General features: G+C 35.3%; 3 protein-coding genes across 4 annotated transcripts; 1 reads left to right on the top strand and 2 right to left on the bottom strand.

Annotated features, from left to right (window-relative positions):
• Positions 1-2,608: 2,608 nt before the first annotated feature.
• LOC140830802 (uncharacterized) lies at positions 2,609-5,662 on the bottom strand. Of its 2 annotated transcripts, XR_012117674.1 has the most exons (3): positions 4,190-5,662; positions 3,266-4,091; positions 2,609-3,184 (listed from the first exon to the last, which is right to left on the bottom strand). XR_012117674.1 is itself a non-coding variant. In XM_073194287.1 (2 exons), the coding sequence occupies exons 1-2, from the start codon at positions 4,554-4,556 to the stop codon at positions 3,649-3,651; spliced, it is 810 nt and encodes a 269-aa protein (XP_073050388.1). In that variant the 5' UTR covers positions 4,557-5,662; the 3' UTR covers positions 2,609-3,648. The 2 variants fall into 2 exon arrangements, 1 of the variants encoding a protein (XP_073050388.1); XM_073194287.1 differs by having other exon boundaries at positions 2,609-4,091.
• A 2,681-nt stretch (positions 5,663-8,343) lies between these two features.
• On the top strand, positions 8,344-10,984 carry LOC140830801 (protein REGULATOR OF FATTY ACID COMPOSITION 3, chloroplastic). The gene is made up of 5 exons (XM_073194286.1): positions 8,344-8,700; positions 9,212-9,266; positions 9,396-9,452; positions 9,910-9,987; positions 10,303-10,984. The coding sequence occupies exons 2-5, from the start codon at positions 9,239-9,241 to the stop codon at positions 10,707-10,709; spliced, it is 570 nt and encodes a 189-aa protein (XP_073050387.1). The 5' UTR covers positions 8,344-8,700; positions 9,212-9,238; the 3' UTR covers positions 10,710-10,984.
• Positions 10,985-11,203: 219 nt separating this feature from the next.
• On the bottom strand, positions 11,204-15,766 carry LOC140830800 (galactokinase-like). Its single transcript, XM_073194285.1, has 13 exons — positions 15,352-15,766; positions 15,068-15,255; positions 14,386-14,432; positions 14,086-14,180; positions 13,882-13,964; positions 13,594-13,662; positions 13,183-13,368; positions 12,668-12,802; positions 12,317-12,451; positions 11,995-12,065; positions 11,823-11,900; positions 11,608-11,749; positions 11,204-11,519 (listed from the first exon to the last, which is right to left on the bottom strand). The coding sequence occupies exons 1-13, from the start codon at positions 15,512-15,514 to the stop codon at positions 11,409-11,411; spliced, it is 1,503 nt and encodes a 500-aa protein (XP_073050386.1). The 5' UTR covers positions 15,515-15,766; the 3' UTR covers positions 11,204-11,408.
• Positions 15,767-17,287: the final 1,521 nt, after the last annotated feature.

Here is a 17,287-nt window from a genome sequence, read left to right as displayed (position 1 = left end):
CTAGGCTCTGATACCATTTGAGGCCTCGTAAAATCAATAATTAAAATTAGCACATATAAGAGTATTTTTGTCATTTTTATTATGTTAGGGAGTTTAAACAAATTTTTTTAGGTGTGTGGAGTTAGGATAAATTTATGTTTGGTTTTATGAATTTATCTCCAATGTACCAAAAAAATAATAACAAAATATATGACTTTAAATGGTAGTTTGTTATTATCTGTGTGACAACAGAATATGCCAACGTGTAGGGTTTCTTGACTCCATACAGAAGAGTTAAATTCCATAGGGATGCTTGGGGCAATCGCACAATTGCACCACAAAATTATAAAGAGTTTTTAAATTGGAGACACAGTAAATCTAGGAGCGTGATTGAAAGAGTTTTTGGTTTACTTAAAAAAAGTTGGACAATCCTTCGAAGTTCGTCTTTCTACTTATTCAAAACTCAAAATAGAATCATAATGACTTAGTATTTTGTTACACAACTTCATCCGATCTCAAATTCCGGACAAACTTGTCGAGGATACTGAGGACAATAAACTCACATCCCCAAATGAATGACGATTTTATTGACAATTTCAATTTCTCTAATGCGTGGGATATGCAGAGAGATAACCTTGCGAAATCATTTCTTTTGATTGTTCTGTACTTGTGAACTTGATTTGCTTTGGAGTTCTGTATAGGTCGTGTATGTGTATTTTTAGAACTATTGAATCTTGATGCATGACTGTAGATTACCGCATTTTCTGTTGGATTTACAAATATTGTGGCGATAACATGCTGTTAAAACGTATTTATCGTATACAACATATAATATTCATTGATGCATATCCTCAAGTCTAAACTAATTCTTTGCATTAATTTGTAACAGGAAAACATCTGAACCGATGGATAGCAGAGCAACATCCGGAAGTGATATTTTCACAAGTTAAAAAACAGATAAAACGTGACGATGTTTGACAACACCTAATGAAGAGGTTCTGATTGTAGCACTGAAAGATGTAATAAGCAAAAGGTGGAAAAGCGATAACGGATTTCTTGTCGGGTACTTACAACCAAGATTAAATGAAGGTCATTCCAAGGAGATAACCAAATATAATGATGTGATATCCCTACATAGGTCAATACCTATGGTCATACTGAAGCTGAATAATGACCAAATCTTGGTCAAATTACATTGAAATAATATTGTATGCAGACAATTGTGGAATCCAAACAACACGTGCAAGTATTAAATAAATATTGTTCCAATGGACAAACATTTGTAAGGAATTAACCATAGTTGTCAAGGCGCTAGGCGACGTCAAGGCGATGAGCCACTGCCTAGCGCCCGAACGCCTAGGCGACAAAAGACGATCGCCTAGCCACGAGGCGATAATATAGAGAGAATGTAATATATATTTATGTTATACTAAGAATCAACTATTAATAATAATGAACTATATGAAAACCTAAATATATAAAGCTTCAAGTAACAAAAACCAAAAATATCTCAATATTGTCGATAAATCAACACATTCAAATCTTATGCTAGACAATTTAATTTTTCCAAAACAATCTAGTCTCAGATCAATCACTTTATAATTCAATCATTTCATCCACATCACCATCCTCCACATTTTCATCAATGTCTGAATAATCATCTTTCAACACATCATCATCAAACTCTCCCTCGTCGGTAGATTCTTCATCTACATCTGTTAGGACCAATGGAATCCGGATATCTCCACACTAGTATGATATTGTCCACTTTGGGTTTTCAACCCTCATGGTTTTGCTTTTGGAACCACCCAAAAGGCTTCATACCAATGGAGATATCATTCCATCTTTATAAACCCATGATCTTTCTCTAGATTTTCCAATGATTTTGGTTGCATCCCAACAATCCTCCCCTCAAACGAAGTTCCACTATTATTCTCATGGTCCGAGCCTCCCCTCAAGCCTTATTCGTCCTCCAATCGAGGTTACTCCACTTCACTGCGTTGGAGCGCACGCCTTACATGAATACCGAGAGCATCAACCACCTCGAGAGTTTAATCAAAGATTTTTACCGGGAGTCCTCACCTCCTTCGTTTAGGTATCGAGGATTCCACCCACACGGCTCGAACTAGACCATGGCTTTGATACCACTTGTTAGTGAAATAAACAGAACTAGATCTCAAGAATGTGAACTCGATGACATGCAGTAATCAAGAATCAAAAGATAGCATCAAACATAAAGATCAGTACACGAGAATTACGTGGTTCGATCAATACGATCTACATCCACGGGAGAAGAAAGAACACTTTATTGAACTTGATCTCTTTACAGGGAAGTAACAGACAATCTCAATGACCCTTCTGCATTCTATTTTCGATCACAAAGAATCACAACTCTCTCTTGTATCTCACTTCTTTTCTCTCAAGTAGATACACTTGTTAGGACCAATGGAATCCGGATATCTCCACACTAGTATGATATTGTCCACTTTGGGTTTTCACCCTCATGGTTTTGCTTTTGGAACCACCCAAAAGACCTCATACCAATGGAGATATCATTCCATCTTTATAAACCCATGATCTTTTTCTAGATCTTCCAATGACTTTGGTTGCATCCCAACAACATCCATTGGTGATTGTAGAGCATGAGTAGTTTGGCTTGTCATCCGACCTCTTCGTCCTCCTCTACCTTTGCCTCTAGAAGTTGAAGCTCCCCTATAAATAGGGTTCGAGGTCCGTTGTTGTCTAGTATATCTGGTTTCTTCTTCTACTCCAGCAGCCTCTGCTACAACGTTCCATGTCAAAGTATCATCATCATCATCAAAACAGATTCCTCTCCAGCTTCCATCATTCCAATCGACCACTCATTATTAAAATCATCAATATTCCTCAAAACTATAGGATCTCTTTTATCCTTCTTAGCCGCACGAGCCTTGAGTGTTTGATTGTACTTCACATATACCAAATCTCTTAGTTTCTTGTGATCGAGTCTATTCCTTTTCTTTGAATGTATCTGTGACACGAAACCATCATAAACTATAAATTGAAAAAAAAAGTGAAAGAAGTCATGTAATACCGTAATAGTATTTACTCACATGCTCAAATATGCTCCAATTCCTTTCACAACCCGAAGCACTACATGTGAGGCTAAGAACTTTGATAGCAAATTCTTTCAAATTTGGAGTGCCAAACATTTTCCACCAATCCGCTGAAAAAAAAATGTATCTCATCATTTTCATTTGATATTTAAGTATTTAACTATTTAACTTCTTGCAAAAAAAACACATACCAGGCGCCATTGGTTGGTCTTTATTATTCCTTGCTCTAATGGCAAATTCGTTGCCGAACAATGACTCCGAGTTCTTATATACCGGCAACTCCTCCATAATAATCTTATCCCTCACGTCATGGCTTGGAATCAATCTTTGTATGCATGCAAACAACCCATTTGTGACTTCTGCATCCTTCTCAACTTTCGGATTGTGATAGTAAAAATATGGGTTTAAGTAGTATCCTGCCGCGTGCAAAGGATGATGAAGCTGATTATCCCATCTAGCATCAATAAATTCTAACACTTTTTTACATTTCTCTCTGTTGTTATCAAAGGACTTGAGAATTGTTTCTTTTGCTCTGTCCATAGCTTCATAGATATAACCCATCGCTGGCCTTGTTTCATGGTCGGCAATGCGAAGAACCATCACCTAGAGGACACATCACTTTAAGGGTGTATGTCACATTATTCCAAAATGAAGGCTTGAAAACAGTATCATTTGCCTTCTTACCCTTTATATCATTTGACCATTTACTTTCTATCCACTGTGTTGATATGAACATTCTCTTCAAAGCTTTTTGTCGTTTGTGGAGGCTTTGCAAAGTGAGAAATGTAGTAGCAAAACGGGTGACTCCATGTCTTGCCAGCTCTCTGTTTCCAGTAAATTCTCTCATCATGTGCAAAACACCTCCATGATTGTAAATGTAACCAACAAGAGCAATTGCTCTAGAAATAGTCTTCCGAACCACCTCAATTTTGCCAATATCCTCTAACATCAAATCAATGCAATGAGCAGCACATGGAGTCCAAAACAAATTCGGTCTTTTTGCGTGTAGAAGTTTACCTACAAAAAAAAAGTACAAAACAAAAAAGAATCAAATTATGTTATAACTTATATGTAATATAATATCCAAGGAAATAAAATTTCAATACTTCACTTACCAGCTAAAACATAATTGCTGCCATTGTCTGTAATCACTTGCACGACATTTTTCTCTCCCACACGCTCTACAAATCTATCAAGCAACTCAAATAACAGGGTTCCAGTCTTGACATTGGCGGATGCATCCACAGATTCCAAGAACATTGTTCCTTTGGGTGAATTAACCAAAAAGTTGATCAATGTTCTATGCTTCCTATCAGTCCACCCATCAGACATAATTGAGCAACCATATTTCTCACATTCATCTCTGTTTTCTTTCAACAACTCGTTTGTGTAGGCAATTTCTTTCTGTAAAAGTGGTACCCTCAATTCATGATAACTTGGTGGTTTCAAATTCGGCCCGTACTGACCTATGGCTTCAATCATTTACTTGAAGCTATCTAAATGGGCAGCATTGAAAGAAATCGCAGCTTGATACATGAAACGAGCTATCTTTTGAACTGTTCGACCTCTAAGCTCTTTATCACAAGCATCGTTTATGTTTGTTTGCCTCAATTTCCCCCCTTTGGTTTTCTTCTTCGTGATAAAGAGATCCATCGGCCCTTTAACACTGCCACTGCCACTGCCACTTCCAGTTCCAGTCTCGTGTATGGAAGTCAAACTTCACTTTTTGCTTGGTTGTACATCTTCTTCATCGTCTTCATCTTCATCGATATCAAGAAAGCAAAAATCTTGCTTCATTCCACCGCAAGCTCTCAATGTTTGCTTCTTCTTTTCATTCATATAATTCAAAAGCTCATCACGGACACTTTGAGGACACTCTTTGCATTTTCTTACATTTTTTGAATTCCCAGCAATATGTTGTTTGGCTCGAAAAATTCCTCCATTGGACGTGAAGCCACAAAACCTACACGTCACACTATTAGTATCATTTGGATTTTTCAAATAACAATGCTTCCAACCGGGGTCTTTCTTATTATCCCCATCTGGTTGTGTGTTTTCTGATTGAGGATGAGAAGCCATAATTAGATATCTGCTGCAGAAAAGAACAACTCCAAGTTACTTGAAAGTTGAAACATAAGAACAACTACATGTATTGAGGCTCGAAAGCAGTACATAAGAACAACTACAGTTCATGCCCCATTTCACAATGCCACTCAAATATAATCATACTTCACAATCATGATATTGTATTCCCATGTATTAAGGCTCGAAAGCAATACACCCAACAGTGAATCCCCATTACCACACCAAGATATTGCAATAATTAAACAAAAATAAATTAAATAGAATATAACAAAATAGAATAAAATAAAATATGAACCCATCATTGCCGGGACCTACACCCTTACTACAAAATTTTGGGTTGTCAAAACCCATACTACTGCAACAACCACCACCATATAATCGTTAATCTCCAAATAAGATTGAGGCAGTACATGCCCCATTTCATCACTCTGAAGTCTGAACCTCTCATATTCTTTGTTCATGAAAATAAATAAATAAATATTCATCAAAACAGCCCCATTGTAGTCAACAATTAAACTTTCCCTACCAATACCCAGTTCCACAACTATTTACTGCAGAAGTTTATAATCATTGGTGCGCAAACAAAAAACCAGAAACTATAATGAACAAGACCTACAACTAGAGTGGATTGACTCGATGACAAACAAAAAACCAGAGGGAAAGAGATGGTGCGCACTGCGCAGAAGCTTCAATCGGCAGAAAGAGATTGGTGCGCATCGTGAAGCTTCAATCGACGGGCCTTTGGACGATTGTAGGAATACGTATCGACATGCAAACTAGGCTATTTTTTTAAAATAAATTACTTATGGGCTGAAATTAGTTATGGGCTTATTTAATTGGGCTTTGGGTCATTAAAAAATAAAAGAGAAGCCTGCTGCAAAGAGGCGGAACGCCTGGACCGCCCGTCGCCTGGAGAAAGGCGCGCCTCAGGCGCTAAAGGCGCTCGCCCAGCCATGCACGTCGCCTGATGGTCATCTGAGGCGCTGAAGCGCCGCCTAGCGCCTGAGGCGCGCCTTTTAACAACTATGGAATTAACTTCATATATTTGAACTGTTATTTCTGGAAAATGTGCAATGCTAATCTCATAGTCATAATACACAATGACTAATATCAGTGCATACCTAATATCAATATGTGCAAGTCACTCCCACAATATGTATGCTTCACCATTGACAAGCATTGCCTCTTATATCATTGAGAAGGTATTATATAAGTGAACAATGCCGATAAATGGCAACTAAGGAAGAACAATGTCAAATATAAGTATTGTTTTTCCATAAAATCAATTAGCATTGCAGAGAAAAACTAACCATATAAAATACGTGAATACATAGTTGCATACCGTTTTTCCAACAATTAAGTGAACAAAAAACATGGCTTAACATGAATATGCACAATAGAATCTAACAAATCCTTCGTTACTCTTCCTACATGATATACAGTAGCAAATATTCACATATCATCGTAAAAAATCAAATAGATTGAATCTTATAAAATTTGCAAACTAATTGCACATAATACATATATCACTTACTTCAAAAGTTCAGAAAGTACATGTCATATGGAGTTCAACGATGAAATGTCAAATTAGATGAAAGAATACATACACAACCAAGTGCAAAATATCACATTTTATTGAGAAGGAATATGATGATTACAAAAAATAAAGAGCCATATGAATCCAAAACAACAACAAACTTGTTCACGCGCATAAGTGAGCTCTTCATGCACTGATTTGGTACCACACATCTTGTAGCCGACAGTCCATTTCAGTAGATTTATTCATGTCATATGATCGAGGTTGGTTTAAAGGAAAAGCATATGGGCTGGAGGATGAGTTCATTGCGTGTTTCTTACAACGCACAGTGTTGCTACTATGACATGAATGATCTTCAATATTAGTTGTGTTGCTGTCGGTTTTATATGAATGTTCGGCGGTGGATGATAACAACATTTGTATCTAAATAATACTCAAAACTACCCAGATTCACCTGTCGGTTTTCGTTACTTCAAGGGCTTCGCGAGTATCTTTCCGATCTCTTCGCTGTGAATGAGAAAAGCTCGTCAAAGATCAATCAGTTAACGTTGTCTGTGATTTTGTGTGCAGTAGGAGTGTTCTTAATATTGTGTGCAGTAGGTGGGTGAGAACACGAGCAAAATTTGAGGGTATTTTGGTCAAAATGTACATAAGTATTACTTTATTCCAATTTAAAAAATCGAGTCATGGTACCCATACAACTAAATTTCTACAACAATCTTTATAATACAAAAAAAAAAAATTGATACAAAAATTCATTTATCAAAATCTCATAATAAATTTAATATAAAATCTAATGAGTTTATAACAAAATATAAGATATAATAATAAAATCTCATTATATAATTGTTGTAAGAGTATGTCTCTTGTTAGACGATCTCACGAATCTTTATCTGTGAGATGGTCAACACTATAGATATTCACAATAAAAAGTAATATACTTAGCATAAAAGTAATATTTTTTTATAGATGACCCAAATAAGAGATTCATCTCATAAATACGACCCGTGAAACCGTCTCACATAAATTTTTGCTTTGTTATAAATATCATTATACGATTTTAAGACGGATCAAAGAAAAGTGGGAACCTCTCTTAACATTACTTTTAAATCACAACAAACATAATATAATTATCACAATACATTTTCTTTATCAATCATATTATTAGTCATTAAATTCATTACTAGTATACAAAATGTTAGATATACATTTTATATAATACATCTTGACTTATATTAACTTACATAATTCCTTATTAAATACAAAACTACCTATAAAAAGAAATAAATATCTTATCAGTCAAAGAAAGTTTTGTAATTAATAATTAATAAAAAATGTAAATCAAGATATACACTAAATGCATATCTAACATTATTTTAATTATATATAATAATTATTATTTAACTTGAAATATCATAATAAATTATTGATTAAAAATGATATTTTAGATTTTGATTAAACAAAGTGTTAAAAAATCATTTAGTTTGAAAAACAAATATCCCAAAAGCTAACGAATAGGTCTCTTGTTATGACCTAAATAAAAAATTTGTTTCATAAAATACCATCCGTGAAACCACAAATTTTTATTGAAGTTAAAATCACAATTAACATATGCAAACGTAAATATGCAAGATATGATTAACAGTCGCAAGTTACCAGAAAGACCTTTTGCCCTTTTGAAAATCCCATAAACCTTCCCTTATCTAGCTCAACGAAGTACTGCTGGAAAATTCGATTCCATGGCACTAAACCCTCCTCAATTCGCGCTCAGCGGCAAGAATCGCATATGGGTGCCTGCCGATGGACGAAAGCATTCTTCCCCGTCTTGCTTTTTTCCATTCTTTTCGCAGGGTTTGAGGCTCAGGGGCCACTCAACTACTGTTGCAGGCTGCCAAGAAAGAGAATAAAAACATTAATAAGAGGAAAAAAATTGATGGCCATAGCTTTGCTTCAAATCCTGATGAAGCCACGGGGCCTTTTCCTGAAGCTGTACTCCTGAAAGAGGTCAGTTTTTATGCTTTTATTTTTATGCACACGTAGTCACTGTGTATTTATTTTACTTGTGCTGTTTTAGAGAATAACGAACACTGAATTTGTGTATGTTGCAAGAAGGTTTACGTTATTGTTACCCAAGCATTTATATTTTAGTGTCTTTTTAAATTTGGGTGCTTCTGGTCTTGAGTTTACTTGTGCTTTGAGTTATGTTTAATACCAAGAGCTTTTGATATGGGTTTGTGATTTTGAATGTAAATATGGTACCACACTGCAGGTGGTTTAGATATATGAAACTATCTTGGATCAATTGATAAAGTTGGAAACTTTTCGCTGATTGAAAAAGTTGAGGAGAACGTGGAAATTTAAGATTTTAGCTCGTTTTCCCTTTGTTATTATAATTGTAGGATTGTCTTAAGTGCTGATGATCTTATTATGTTGCAAAAAATATTTAGTAATTTTTTTTTCTTTTTCCATTTTCCTCCTATTGGACTTGGCTGAGAGATGTTGATTATTTTGGCAGAGAAAGATTGAGGAGGATGGTCGGCTTATGCCAGAGTTTGCCGATGTAGAAGAGCGTGAGTGCTATAGGTCGTTCTTTTTCATCTTCTTTTCTGTTTGGACTAACAATATCTGTTAAGTGGAAAACGAGAACCTTTAATGGATAAATGGTAAGTGAAGCGATCAGACCAGATTTTGATTTGCAGGTGAACTCTTTGAATTTCTGAACCTGGAGCTTGAAAGCGACACGGGAGTAGGTCAAAGTAAGAAGCATCTCCTACTTTTCCCTACATTCCATGTTTAATTAGTGATCGGTTATTGTGTTGATGATCGGGTTGGGAGGGAAGAAAGTTCCTTATGTGGTAGCATTTTTTTACATATTTAAAAATGACATTTATGGTAATGACAACCCATTTTCTTTGTCAATCATTATGTAACGAGGAATGAGGAAGATTGGTCTGATTCTTGAAATATTTTAATGGTATCAAAGTAATGTGTTTTCCGCTACGAAGTAGACTTTCCTTGCCTCCAGTTTTGTCAATACCTTTTTCTACGTTGGAGAAGTATGTTTTGGGTTTTGGTTAGGACTTAGGTCTCATGCAGAAGATATATGGATTCAGAGTTCTAGTTTTTCTTATGTTCATCGAGATTAACTTGTAACATTTGATATTGATTGTTCTTTGGGCTTGACATGATAATTCGCATTCTACTTTTGGGCAGTGCGTCACTATGAAGTGGTGTATCTTATTCATGAGAAACATGAGGAAGAAGTTGAGAATGTCAACATTAAGGTTCAAGGTATTTTTGCTTTCCACTTTCTTTTTCTTCGATCACTGGGTGTTAGAAATTTGTTGTACTTCTGGAAATTGCCAGCTCTTACATGTCCAATGTGTAAAACATCTCACTTGTGAACTACCCTGACTTGTGCGGCCCTGGATTACATTCTTGATGGTTTTGATTTGACCTTATCCTTTATCTTTCAGATTTCTTGTCCTCATCGTGCTTTCTAAGTCTTATTTTTTCAAATGCTCTATTACATCATCATGCAACGAAATAATTATATCGTTTTCTCTGGCCTCAGATGTTCTTTCTTTTTGTGTAACACTTGAGCAGAATTCTTGAATGAAAAGAAGGGCAGGGTGTGGAGATTCAGTGACTGGGGTATGCGTAAACTGGCATACAAAATACAGAAAGCAAAACGTGCCCATTATATCCTTATGAACTTCGAGCTGGAAGCCCAATTGATCAACGACTTTAAAAGCATGCTTGACAGAGATGAGAGGATCATCAGACACCTTGTGATGAAGAGAGATCAGGCTGAAACGAAGGATTGTCCACCACCACCGGAGTTTCAATCTTTAGGTTCGGATATGAATGACGATGAGGATGACATAGATTATGATGATCAGGATTTCGATGACGATGAAGAAGTTATCATCTATGTGGATGATGAAGATGACAGCAGAGAAATGAGTGGTGGTTTTGGGTTAAGTAACCAAGAACCACAGAGAGTAGGCTGACAGTTTCTTGTTCATGCATTCTTTTGAAATACAACTGTCATCCCAGGAGATGAAGCAAATATTATGATATATCCCAGTTTATCGTTTTGGGATTTTAGTTTTATTTGTACCCCCGATCCATAGGAGTCCGGTTGGCTTGTAAGGATTCTTTTGTAACTCCAATTTGTTTCTACAACATCAGGGGGATTCGAAATGAAATCCGAGTAAGAGAGATACAAGCTCCAACAGAAAGAAATTGTTCGTTCTAAGCTAATTTCCATCGTTTATTGCTAACATATCTAAGCTTGGCTATTTTTTAATCATTGTAGTCTTTGGCTTTATACTGGACTTATCCTTATGTTTTGTAAATTTCATATTTGTGCTGTAATTAAGCTTGCAATTACTTCTGCTGCTGCTTCTCTTCGATGTTCAAGCCAGCCATACGATGTAACGGTATCAGAATTTTACGCAGGATCCACACATAAAGTTACGTACGATCTAGTAGTTATACGGTATGGAAATCAAACTCTATTCAAGTTTCAATCCATTCATTTCACAGCACAATCCCCCTCAATAAAAGGGCAATTTTTCGAGGGTACACATACTGCATCTTTATTCTTCCAGCCAAAAAATATATAGAAAGCGATCCATCATCAGTAAGCAGTGGATGAACGATTCAATCAACCATGAGCACAGATGATTTATCAGGCAGCACAGCTACTAAAATTTGATAATTGCAGCACCGCTCGATGGCTTGGATGCAAAAACGTAAAGGCCAAGATCGCTGTTGTTAATCACCCCTTTATCAATTCTTGATTGATAAAATTGGTCCTGACAAATTAAAAACCGTATGCATTGATGTTCAATGGCCATATGAAGGGATTTTGCCACATTCAAAAGGAGGGAGAGAGACACTAACCTTCAAGTTAAGGATAAACTGTGGAACAATGTTCTCCTTCACTAGCGCAACAGCACAACCACCCCATCCGGCTCCCGTAAGTCTCGCCCCCAGAGCACCATTATCCCGACTAATCTTCACAAGCTCTTCCAATTCAGGGCAGCTGAAGACTGTACAAGGTGAGGGAAAAAACACCTAGGAATGAGTAAATGTAACCATAATACTATCATTCTTACCTGCATTCATAATACACGCTGCAGCTATGATGGCTTTCATTCATCAGGTCCCCGAGCTTTTTTAGCATTTCTTCCTCGCTGTCATTAAATAAACACTAATCAGAACTGAAAATACAAAAAGAAAAAAAGGCATTCATAAAGAAAACAGTATTATATAGCACTCTCAACTCACCTAGACTTTGAGGATACAGTATCTTTGAAAGCATATACACGTTTGGCTTCAGAGTAAACGTGCGCAGCCCTCTGAAAAATTATTTCAGTTGAGCCAAAAAGTATTGGAAAACGTGGCATATCAACACAAAACGAAAATGTAAATTGAGCTTCTAGTGGTTAGGAAGACATAGTCGACAGGGACAGAGAATTGAAACAATGAGAAACACCAAGGCTGAGTACTAAGAAAATAAGTAAAATATGAAACAGACTGTTGATGAAACAATCACTAGTAACTACCATCAGAATCGGACAATAAGAAGAGTAATACACTGCAAATTTACCTGGTACAACTTAAAATGCTTGGCAGCTCTCAGCACATCCAAGGAGGAAGGGGAATTGGTAAATATAGTTTGCAGCTTTTCATTTGTAATGTTCTCAATATCTTCAGCACTATAAGGTTCTTCTTTCAATAGTTCCTGCGGATGAGACCAACCATCAACCCCAAAGAACAAAATATGCAAGATGCCCACAAGAAACTAAAAATTCAAATCAAGGCACTAGACAGGCAATTGGATTCGGTAAAAAACACTGAATGATTCCCAGAAAGCACGATTATGGCAGTGCAATAACCAAGTATATTTGGATCCAGCGACAAGATTTTCTTTCAGTAAGTTTAGATGATGAATAGATACCTTGACAGCAATAACTGGATCAGAAGATCCATGCGTGCCCGCAAATGTCACGCACAGACCTTCAACATCTGAAAGTGTCCTGATTTTCGCTATAGCCTCCTCCGGCTTCAGTCCTAGCTTTATGCCTAAGACAATCTGGAAACATTCAAACAATTAAGGTACTCCAAGAGATTGGGAGGAAAAGAAACAAAACTGTTCAATAAACCATTTTGAACTCAAAAGGTTACGACAGTCGAAAAGCATTTTGAACTCAAAGAAATTATTGACATTCGAAAAAAAATTTGATATACAATCAATAATTAATGAGACATTTAAGCATTTTCAAATGCCTAAGAATAAGGAATTGAAAATTTTTATGAGATACAATCAAATATTAATGAGATATTTAAGCATTCACAAATGCCCACGAATAAGTAACTTAAAAAAATTGTATGGTACAATCAATTATTAATGAAACATTTAAGCATTCTCAAATGTGCAAAATTAAGGAAAACCAGAAGTTAAAAAGAACTCACAGAAGCTAAACGGCATTCGACAACCCTGTTGTTGTAATTAGTTGCAGCAGTAACCGCTTTCTGAGATTCAGCCAATGAATGAGCTATGACAAATGTTCCACCCACAGGGAGCTGCACCTCAGTAGCACGAATAGGGTTGAAATCAATAAGCGCTGCGAAACCAGATTGAGCCATCACAGAGATTGCCTGTCCAGTTGACCGATGAATCTCTTGTAAGCGATGAGTAATGGAGATAATCCAAATATATTCGCCAGGACAATGAGAGAATCATTGTACGTAAAAGACGAGCTAATCTTGAATGAGAATGCCGAAATTCACTTAAAAAATAACCACAGTATTTTTTTAAAGTAATAGCTTTTTTAAGGACACACAACAAATAATAAAGGAGTACTCTTCAAATGCGATAAGTACCTGGTCCATTCCACCAGATTGAGTGCCAATGTGTCTTTCGCACTCACAAGTAAGTTGAGCAAGTTCTTTCTGGAATTTGAAATTTTAAAAAACAGTGTTACAGATACTGATGATCAATTCATGCATGAAAACAGCAAACTATTATTGACTAATCGCTGCTCACCACCTGCAAGCTAGAGAACAAAAACAAGAAAGGATAGAAACCAACATATGGACTTAAAGTGATACAGCACCTTGGATAGGACTAATGTATGGCTTAAAAACTAAAGCACTTATATGGTAAGATACCTTAGCAAAGTTTGCGCCAAATACAGCCATTATTGCTATTGTAGATGAGCAAACAAAAGCAGCAGAACTCGATAAACCAGATCCTACATGAGAAAAAAACATCTAATCTAATCTAAAATATAAAATAATGGAATTAATGAATAGTTTCATCAATATTAACAGGTCAAACTTAATGCAAATGTTCATTAAAGTGGATAAAACTACCCGTAGGGACGATGCCATCAACCACAACCTCAAGTCCCGATGTCGCACCAACATCAAAACCTTTCGATTTTGCGAAGTCATAGAAACCTTTATACCTGAAAAAAGAAAAGAACATAAAAAGAATAGGACGTAAAATTTGGAATTATTTTAAGTATCATTCAAACAATATAATAGCAAGGAAGTTTTGATCCTACAACTGGATGAGTACCACGCCTTAATATGATTTTCCCCGGAGCCATGGGGCATAGGACCAATGGAAAATAGTGTACACCAGTTTAAGAAGTATAAAAAGCACCTTACCCACAAATAAAATAGTGACCCCATCTGTGATTCTTCAGGTCAATTTCCTGCCAAAAAAACGTCTTCATTCAATGGAACATAGAAATAGTTCTACTACCCAAATTAGAGTGTATACAAATTACTGAAATGTGAAATCTTGGTTAAGATGTAAAGATTTCCTGATCATTCAAGTTATTACAAGTTAATTTTAACCTCTCTCACTTTCTTTGAAGCTTCCATAACTTTGGCCTCTGTAATATTCAAAAACCGAAACCATCCTAATTGTTTTTATCTTCAGTTGTCACACAATCCATGCCAAGATTAATCCAATAGAACACAATTCAATTGAGAAGAATTTTGCAGCAGAAAATTCCATTTTAAACCTCAAAATTTACAAACGAAATCAACTAAAGATCCAATTCCAAATGCCACTTAATTAAAATACAAGCCAGCAATCAACCAGATCAGCTTACGCAAAATCACATTTCAAAAAGACCCATACTTGGCCACAGGTAAGCAATATAATGATTCAAAAACAACCAAAAATCCCGTGAGACACACATGCACACATTAGGACTAAGCCAAATTGTGCTGAACATCAAGATCAACGAAGCAAGTACGCGGTGTATCTCTCACCACTCACATTCAAGATCCGGCACGCGCGCACGCGTACACACACACACTGAGCTAAATCTCATCACACCTGATCAGGATCAGCGGGGTATGTGCACATATGATACTTGTCACTATTCACATTAGCGATCTTTAGCACTTTTTCGGCTCCACTGTCATCACACTTGCGTATTGCCACGATGGTATCCTGCCTGATAGCCATTGGCAAAACCGAATATCCTTCATAATCTATGTGCTCCCCAATCAAATTCACTCTCCCTACACACACACACACAAAAAGAACATTCAAAAAGGAAAAACAAAACCAATATAGATGGATTACAAATCTTTAGTTCGTATGTGAATACACATAACCTGGAGATCGAGCGTAAATATCAGGGGGGTGGCCGAAAAACTCGACGAATTTGGATTTCAATCTTGCAAATCGGAGTTCAGCCTCTTCTAGCTGTGACCCGGTTCCATAAACAGGTTCAAGAGAACTGAAAATGGGGATTGGCAGCTCCTCGCTTTTCGCCATTGACTTCAGATAGATATTTCTTCACAAGTTTTCAGATTTTTAGGAGATAGAAACTTGTAGAGAGGGTAGACGTTCTGTTTCGGCAGATTGTGGAGCCTTATGGGTTGGTTCGATTAGATGGGATTACCGGATTAGGATCAATTTTGTGAAAAGATTTGATCTTTCTCCAAAAAGTTGCATTGCCTTTATGGATAGAGGAAAAGGAAAAGATTCTTGATAAAGTTTAGATGGCGAAGTTCGTGGAACGAGGATCATAAGAATTATACAATGTTAATTTTTACTTAGTTACTCTGCACACGTGTTGTATACAATTTTTTTTATCATTTTCAATGGAACAAAGTGAAAATTGACAAATTATGGAGAGACTAAATTGATATCTGAATGATTAAAATAAAAATAAAAGTATTTGTTGAAATAAAAAAAAACAAAAACAAAAGTGTAATATTACTACAACTGTAAGGATAAAACTGGAAAAAAAAGATGATGTCCCCCTTGACATTTTTTATAAGGTGCTCATCCTTAATAAATAGTATAGAACTATAGATATATAAAAGTAGAGTTTTTGCTAAAAATAATAATTTTCTGGCAAAATATCATTTCTAAAAATGAAAATATATATCATAAATATTGAAATATATGTACCGTAAAAATGATAGCTTCAATTATTGTTTGCATTGATTATATCAATTCATTTACTTCAAATTTGAATTTAATTTATTTTTATTTAATTCAAATATAATTTATGTATTATATGTTCTTTTATTTTTTATTTAAATTGAAACTAATCTCTGTTGGAAACATAAACTACATTAAATATCATGTCATTGCCATAAGCTAACACAATCTAAAATTTTGATATATGATACTGATTATTAGCCAAAAAAATTAATCGACATGCGTTGTATTTAATAAATTTTTTTAAAATTAGCGAAAAATAGTTTTATAATTATATTATTTTTTCAATTTAAATATCTATTCATTTTTCAGTAATTTTTAATAATATCATCTCGTGCATAGCACGAGTTTAATACTAGTATATCATAAAAGAAACTCTCATAGATAGTCATATTTACTGGATAAATATTTTATTTTGTCGCCTATGAATTTTATTGAATATAAATATGATTGGCTTTTCTTACAAATAAAGATCAGTGTGACAATATTTTTGGTTTATGATTCAATGGCATGTCCGAATTATTTGTGGCTTATAAAGTATGTTAATTTTCAGAAAAAACGTGAGTTCGTAAAAATACCGTCAACGTAGTATACGAGTTATCTGTGAGACGAGTCAACCTTACCGATATTCACAATAAAAAGGAATACTCTTAGCATAAAAAATAATATTTTTTTATGGATGACGCAAATAAAAGATCATTATCACAAAATACGACTCGTGAAACCGTCTCACACAATTTTTTCTCTTCATTTTAAAGTGCAATTGAAGCATCCCCACTTGCCATTATAATTTATGGTAGTGATTATTTTGAAGCATCCATCCCCATGCAATGCCATTATATAAATTCAATGATAATAATATTATTTTTAAAAAAAAATTATGTAGAGACAAATATAAACACTATATATTTTGATTAATGATAATCGATAAATCTGCAGTTAAAGATAATATCTCAATGTAAAACATCACATTAAGCGGTCATTTTCTATCGCCATGAGAGGGGCATACTGAAACTTTGGGATTTAAACCTTATTAAAGCATTCTTTTTGTCCATTTATAACTTTTCTTCCCATATTCCTTTAACAATCGATGTCCAC

The sequence above is a fragment of the Primulina eburnea genome, chromosome 4, assembly GCF_022965805.1.
Source record: "Primulina eburnea isolate SZY01 chromosome 4, ASM2296580v1, whole genome shotgun sequence".
Classification (NCBI taxonomy): Eukaryota; Viridiplantae; Streptophyta; class Magnoliopsida; order Lamiales; family Gesneriaceae; genus Primulina; species Primulina eburnea.
The sequence above is the reverse complement of the archived record's forward strand: the minus strand, read 5'-3'. Positions and strand labels throughout refer to the sequence as shown.

Excerpts from the sequence above, each read along its gene's own strand:
- LOC140830801 (XM_073194286.1), top strand. The coding sequence starts at position 9,239 with ATGCCAGAGTTTGCCGATGTAGAAGAGC. Across the intron at positions 9,453-9,909 it reads CGACACGGGAGTAGGTCAAA|TGCGTCACTATGAAGTGGTG; the intron begins GTAAGAAGCATC and ends ACTTTTGGGCAG. Across the intron at positions 9,988-10,302 it reads TGTCAACATTAAGGTTCAAG|AATTCTTGAATGAAAAGAAG; the intron begins GTATTTTTGCTT and ends ACACTTGAGCAG.
- LOC140830800 (XM_073194285.1), bottom strand. The coding sequence starts at position 15,514 with ATGGCGAAAAGCGAGGAGCTGCCAATCCCCATTTTCAGTTCTCTTGAA. Across the intron at positions 14,181-14,385 it reads GGTCACTATTTTATTTGTGG|GTATAAAGGTTTCTATGACT; the intron begins GTAAGGTGCTTT and ends TTCTTTTTTCAG. Across the intron at positions 13,369-13,593 it reads AATCTGGTGGAATGGACCAG|GCAATCTCTGTGATGGCTCA; the intron begins GTACTTATCGCA and ends TCAACTGGACAG.
- LOC140830802 (XM_073194287.1), bottom strand. The coding sequence starts at position 4,556 with ATGATTGAAGCCATAGGTCAGTACGGGCCGAATTTGAAACCACCAAGT. Across the intron at positions 4,092-4,189 it reads CAGCAATTATGTTTTAGCTG|GTAAACTTCTACACGCAAAA; the intron begins GTAAGTGAAGTA and ends TTTTTTTTGTAG.